The sequence below is a fragment of the Ursus maritimus genome, unplaced genomic scaffold (assembly GCF_017311325.1).
Source record: "Ursus maritimus isolate PB19 unplaced genomic scaffold, ASM1731132v1 scaffold_17, whole genome shotgun sequence".
Classification (NCBI taxonomy): Eukaryota; Metazoa; Chordata; class Mammalia; order Carnivora; family Ursidae; genus Ursus; species Ursus maritimus.
Window position 1 is genome coordinate 12,480,247 of NW_024424119.1, and position 7,082 is coordinate 12,487,328.

At 43.7% G+C, this 7,082-nt stretch overlaps 1 protein-coding gene across 1 annotated transcript in view; it reads right to left on the reverse strand.

Annotated features, from left to right (window-relative positions):
* Positions 1 to 1,935: 1,935 nt before the first annotated feature.
* The window catches only part of SLC24A2 (solute carrier family 24 member 2), a 44,049-nt gene continuing 38,902 nt past the window's right edge, over positions 1,936 to 7,082 (reverse strand). Inside the window, exon 6 of the mRNA XM_040631469.1 lies at positions 1,936 to 2,491. Within this exon, the coding sequence (XP_040487403.1) occupies positions 2,242 to 2,491 (250 nt within the window). The 3' untranslated portion in view covers positions 1,936 to 2,241. The remainder of the gene's footprint in view (positions 2,492 to 7,082) is intronic.

Sequence of the window (7,082 nt, forward strand, 5' to 3'; positions counted from 1 at the left end):
AAGGAAGTAGCACAGATTCTTGCCTCAATACAACACCCTGCCCTTGATGAAGATGCCCTTCTCACACAAGTGGCTACCTGACTTTTCAGAGTTGGAGAGACTCGAAAGCTCACCTCCTGTGCGGCAGCCATCTTGCTTTCCTGTTTTCCCAGGGAGCCTCCGCTCAGAAGCGCCCTCTGCTGGCGAGTGAAGGGCACTGACGGGCACTGCCTGGTACAGCCATGCTCTGTGGAGGGAGCTGGGGTTTTGTGGAAGGAATACTGAGCTTGATCTGGGGCTGCCAGGTCGCCCTTCCTCTCTATTTAGTTGTGAGTCGTGCCTCCTGACTCCCCGGGTTAGGAGGGACGTGCCCACAACAGAACCACAGCAGGCATCAGGGATACAATAGACTGGAGACGAGAACACATGTCGTATAGTTCCCCGTATGTGGCGTGTGCCGCCTCAGATGGAAGATGGGTGCAGAACAACGGGCCACCCTCTGTTTACTTTTTCAACTGATTGGAAGGAAAGCATGACTTGGGGTATGAAGCCTCTATTTTTTCATCAATTTAGTTTGCCCCCCCCCCATGGTTTTATTTTCTGTAGCCACAGACCTGAGAAATCATACAAGGTGTCAAACAGAATTGGGGGGAATGAATGAAATGAAAATGTCACATGAATGCTGAGCAAAATCAGATCAAAACCTTGGAGTGACTGGCTTGAGGCCAGCGTGAAGGAGTCTTCAGTGGACTCTATGCTCAAAAGAGTCCCACATGGGGTCCCGATGGAAGAAGAGTCACAGATTTTGCACGGGTTTTAACCAAATCCTGGTCCTGGCACCACTAGATGGATGACTCAGAAACCTTCCCGGGTGCGCTGAGTGTTCAAATGCCTTTCCAAACATCTCTAAGCTGCCTCAATCCAAGCAGTATTGATCAGAATCAGTTTAGTTCTATTGGTGGAATAAGGATTTCTTTAGACACTGAAGCCCTTTATGAACCACATTGGAAGATGCTTTAAAGAACTACGCCCTTATATTCCCATTAGGCGGCAAGTTCCACTGAACCTCTCTACTGGATGATATTTCCTCTTACATATCGCAGGCTCTCTTGGCAGGCATTTTGATTATATGTGAGCCCTTAGCATCAAAATACACCCAAATGACAATCAGAGCTAGACTTGTCCCCCCTCTTTTTGGGTGATAATGGGACATGCATTAGAACAATATAGGTTCAGTTTATATTGTCTCGTCCTAGAAGAGCACTAATTTGGTTTGCAGTTATATTTTCTACTTGCATGCTGGGGCAATATATAAAAAAAAAAATTCAAAAAACCCCAACCCTGGTCACCTCTCCCCTGCCCCCAAAGCAATATCCACCCAGTCTGGGTTTTACCTCTGTCTGTCCCAAGTAACCACATGGGTTTTGGTCAGTGCGCCCCAGTGGGCGTGGGTGGGTAGTCTTCACCGTTTGGCTGGTGGGAATGTTTTGGAGGTCTCAGCTCAGGGTCCCTACAGACCCTCTCCACCAAGGCCTCCTTCCTGCAACATATTTCTCTAAAATATCCACCTTACCAGGCAGGATCCCAATAAGTCCAAGGTAGGCTGAAGGTCACAGCAATGATTCTATTAGTTCACCTCTTGCACTTAAGAGGTAAAGCTCAGACTGAAGGTTGGTGCCCCTCTTCAAATAGGTGCTATAAATATACTAGAGCTATCCCTGAAAAGATGCATTTGTATTTATATATATATATATATGTGATGATTTTATATATATATATGTATATATATATACATAAAATTTTTCTTTCTTTGTGTTCGTATACAGGTATGTATTACTCTATAGGAATGAAAGGAGAGGTATAACACAGGAACAGGCAGGGGTGTGTTCATGTGCATCTATTTATAATTTGTATATTTCGTACGTGTATATCGAGAGAGCCTCTGTCATTGTTTGCATCATTACAATGACTGTACCTCCGACCAGCGAGGAGTACCCGTCAGTGGTGAATGGAGAGAAGCCCCACGTGGGCGGTTCTTGCATGGTCTCTCGCAGGAAGCTGTTCCAGCAGGCAAGGTTGGCAGCAGCTCGTGAAATGAGTGGGGCCAGCGTAAATCCACCCATCCTCCAATCCGCCAAGGAGGGACGCTGTGAAGTGCCCATGGCTGTGTGCCAGCTGCCTCTTCTGGAGAGGTCAAGGAGCCTAGAACCCAGGGCAGGGAGGGACCATCCATGCTGTGAGTTCCAGATATGGCTTTTCCTACTAGATGGAGACAGGGCACACCAGAATTCTGTCTTCGAGGAGGACACTGACCACCAGGAACACAAAGTAGAGGCCGAACATGATGAGGCCCAGCACTTTGTTCATCCGCCATTTGCAGAGCGCAATGGAGAGGATGACGAAGAGCAGCATGATGAAGAGGAGGACGATGGCACAGAAGAGGCCATTGCTGCTGACAGCCACAGGTTGGAACCTGTGAATGATGGTGTATAGGAGCCAGGGCAGTGGGAGCCTGTGAGGGATAGACGGGGGAGGCGTCAGACATGTTGAGGAAGGCCTGTGGCATAGCGTCAGCTTCTTGGAGTCTATCATCTGAAGAGGGTGTCGGGTTAGGTTCACTATGACTTGCGTGAGGTCGGCCCAGGAAATCACATAAGGAAGTCAGGTGAACATCAAAAACCTTTATCTATTTCCTTGATTGAATTAGGGAGAAGAGAGAATTTGTTCTACGGTCGAGTAAGATCAAAGCTGTGACCACTGCAGGCGATTTTATTTATTTATTTATAATTTAAAAACATTTTTTTATTTATTTAAAGTTTGATTTATTTTAGGGGGGGAGGGGCAGAGGGAGGGGGAGAGAGAGTCTTAAGCAGACTACGCACTGACTGTGGGGCTCGATCTCAGGACTCTGAGATCACGACCTGAGCCGAAACCAAGGGTCCCACACTTAACCCACTGTGCCACTCAGGTACCCCTATTTATTTATTTTTAGAGAAAGAGAGAGTGAGCACATAAGTGGGGGAGGGGCAGAGAGGGAGAGGGAATCTTAAGGATGGAGCCCAGCATGGGGTTTGATTCCACGACACTGAGATCATGACCTGAGCCCAAACCAGGAGTCAGACAACTATCCGACTGAGCCACCCTCGCACTCCAAAAGACTAGTATAACCACCGCAGGTGATTTCTGAATGTGATTGGAAATAATTGTGTGTTTCCTTCTTACGCTAAAAAAGTGAACTGGAAGATTCGTACAGGGCAGGAGAAGGAGCAGACAAATGGAGAAAAGGCGTAGAAATCAGTGGTGAAAATGGCAACATTATTTTTAGGAATGGAGAAAAGAATAGCAATGACTTAATTAATCTACCAGCCAGTAAAAATAAATGATACATGATATAATATAGCTGTCTGAGATTTATTTTGGAAAATATGGGAGAGCCTTTTAACTAAAAATTGGTCTTCCTGGAAAATTCGAGGGAGACAGTATCTTACATTTGTGATGTGATTTTTAAAAACTTCATTATGTATTTTTATACCTGTTCTCTCCCTTTGCTTTTGACTTTTAAAAATCTGGTAACATCTTTTGCTTTCTATCCGGAGTGACGACTCCGGAAGACATCAGAAAGCTGTCAGGTGCACCCTGGGAGTGAGTTAGGACTCCGAGCGAGAGGAAAATGGCCGACAACACGTGACCCACGTGGCCTGCGCATCTCCAAGCCGCTGGGTGAGACACAGTTCTACCACTGAGCCTAATAATGGAACGTTGGCTGGGGAAACATGGACCCAGCTGCCCAGCTGGATGAGGCTTCTGCAGGATTTTAGCCTTTGGCTAAGGGAGATTCAGTTTTGGCCTGACCTCAGAGAAATGGAAGAAGAGGTGCTCTTTTTTTTTTTTTTTTCCTAAAGATTTATTTATTTATTTATGTGACAGAGAGACAGCCAGCGAGAGAGGGAACACAGCAGGGGAGTGGGAGAGGAAGAAGCAGGCTCCCAGTGGAGGAGCCCGATGTGGGACTCCATCCTGGAACGCCAGGATCACGCCCTGGGCCGAAGGCAGACGCTTAACAACTGCACTACCCAGGCGCCCCGAAGAGGTGCTCTTTTGAAGCACAAAGTTCTCCAAAGGAAAAGCAAATAGCTTGAGAGAAATAATGAGGTGAAAGGGGTAGTGAGTTTACACATCTGGTCTCTGCTGCTAGAGGCAGCAGGTGGAGGCAGAGCCCATGAGTTATGCATCTTTGAATACCCAGGGCCTGGCACCTGCAGGCCCCATCTGGGTATATATTTAACCTGGGCCAAGCTGAAGAGATTGGTACAACTGCCTCATGGCGGTCAACACAGGCGTTTTGCTTACTAGAGCTTGGCTGGGAGGCGCTGACTTCCTGCACCACGTCAGGAGGGGACGGGTTCCACAGGCCCTCTCAGGGCACGAGGTGCAATTCCAGCTTTCAGCAAGAGGGGGCAGCCCTGGCATCCTGCCTTGGGTAATGATAAGTGAGGAAAAGAGGGAGTGGGGTGTGTATGTGGGTGTGTTGGGGTGAAGTGCTGGAGAGGAGATGGTACAAACATGAAAACCTCCACTAGGGACTGGTAACGGGGAGCTCTTTTTCCACACTTCTGTCTCTTAGGAAGAAAAAGACCAAAACCACTGTTAAGCTAGACGTGCATATGTGCACACGCACATCCGATTCTGGTGAAGTTGACCTTGATGGCACTACAAATAGGTAAAAACCCTTTGCAGGAAAAATTGTTTTTTCATGCCTTTTGATCTATCACTTCTCTTGTCAGGGATCAAACATAAGAAATATTTGAAATGTTGGGGCACCTGGGTGGCACAATCGAATCAACATCCAACTCTTGATTTCGGCTGGGGTCATGATCTCAGGGTTGTGAGATCGAGCCCCAGATCCGGCTCTGTTCTGTGTGTGGCGCCTACTTGGGATTTCCTTTCTCTCTCTCCCCCTCTTCCTCTACCCCTTCCCTGCCCACGCTCGCTCACTCACTCTTCCTCAAGTAAACAAAAAAGTATATATATATACATATATATATATGTATATATATATATGTATATATATACATATATATATGAAATATATATATTTGAAATATATATATTACTTGCAAATATAATTATTCAGAAAAATGATCATTTCAGTATTACTTTGAGTACTGAAAAATTGGGGATACCTTAAACTCTAATAAGAAAAAGCTAGTTAAGTAGCAAACTACTAAGTCAAGGTAATGTTATGTGGCCATTAAAAATCATAAACTTATAATGATATAGGCAAATACTCTTGATGTAATTCTATAGTTAAAATGAAGGATGCACATAAAAATAGCAATTTTCAATTCAATTTCAATTTCAATAATGTAAACTATATATGAACTAAAACAGGATGGTGGATTATCCTTGATTTTTATTTATGCTTTGTATGTATTTTCTAAATCTTTTACCATGAGTATGGTTAATATTATAAGCAAAAGGAAAATGCCAGCAAGACTATGAAATACCTTTTATACTTAATATGCTGCTAAAAAGTTCATCAATTGGTATAAACTCTTTTTGAAATATACATCAATAGCCATTAAAATGCTCATAATCTTTAATTCATTAATATTTCTTGACGGAATTTATCCTAATAAAAATAAAAGAGGAGGTTTTCTGCATAAAGGTCTCCATTGATGCACCCATAATTGCCAAAAATTGGGAAAAAAAAATGTGGCTAAACTGAAAAGCCACAGGATGAAATATTTTGAAGTGATAAACTGTTAATTATGAGAGCTATAAAGAAACGTGGAAAAATAGTTGATTTACTAACTAATAGATACCTACATTGTGCCAGGCATAAATGGCTTTAAAATGGAAAAATAAAAGCCCTCCAAAAGGACAAAACTGAATATTCATGAAGAAAACTTCGTGAAATATTTGGAAGAGAACATACAAAAATTAAATGTGGCTTTTGGGTTGGAGGGTTAGGGGTTATTTTTCTCTAAACTTTCATTTAACTTGTTACAATATATATACACGATGTAAGAACAGTGAACAAAAAGCATCTTGCAATTCCCTGGAATATTTATTTTTCAAAAACAGGACAAGTAGGTCTTATAATTTTTCCCAACTTGTAGGATTTTCTCTCTTGATGCTATAGCATATTTTATTTTCCTTTTTACAGGAGATTGACCGCGAAAACTACTCTAAACGCGTCGGCAGTACAACCGAGAAATACCATTTCTGCGAGAGACACCCTTCCTTTAAAACATGTACCTTTTAGGGCATTCATTCATTCCTACATTCATTCATTCCGTCTGCAAACATTGGTCAATGCGCCACCATGCATTAGGCACGTATGAGGCTTCGGGGAGCTGTTGCTCTTGAGCGGTTCATAGTCTAGTGCGCAGACTGATAAACATGGCCATGCAAGAGTATGATCTGCAGGGGCGCCTGGGTGGCACAGCGGTTACGCGTCTGCCTTCGGCTCAGGGCGTGATCCCGGCGTTCTGGGATCGAGCCCCACATCAGGCTCCTCTGCTATGAGCCTGCTTCTTCCTCTCCCACTCCCCCTGCTTGTGTTCCCTCTCTCGCTGGCTGTCTCTATCTCTGTCGAATAAATAAATAAAATCTTTAAAAAAAAAAAATCTCCACAAAGCAGACACTGAATGAGAAAACACAGGTAATGCGAAGGTATAAGAGAGAATAACATTCAAGATGTTCGATGCGAAAGTAGATCCATTTTAGTGAGTTTCTAAATTCAAGTGTCAAGAGCTCAGTTCTGGGAACAGAAGGATCACATCCCATGTCTTACTTTCTCAGGGGTTCTCATTCAGGGTTCTTTACCAGACTACTTTTACTTCTGGCAAGTTAAATGAAATGACAGAAACAATGGCATCCCACCCCAGTCTGATCCACTTTAGAGATTATTCATATTGAGAACTCCAGTTTGCTTCACTGTAAGAATAGATCTCATCTTCTGACTTTCAAAAAGCCTAGAATATCTTTACCAGCATACGTAAATGACACCAAACCTGCCAGCCCTTTCCAAGGAAGGAGATGGGATATTTTTGCTGGGCCTATGTTTGTTCCAATCTGTTTTATGATCCAAAATCTCA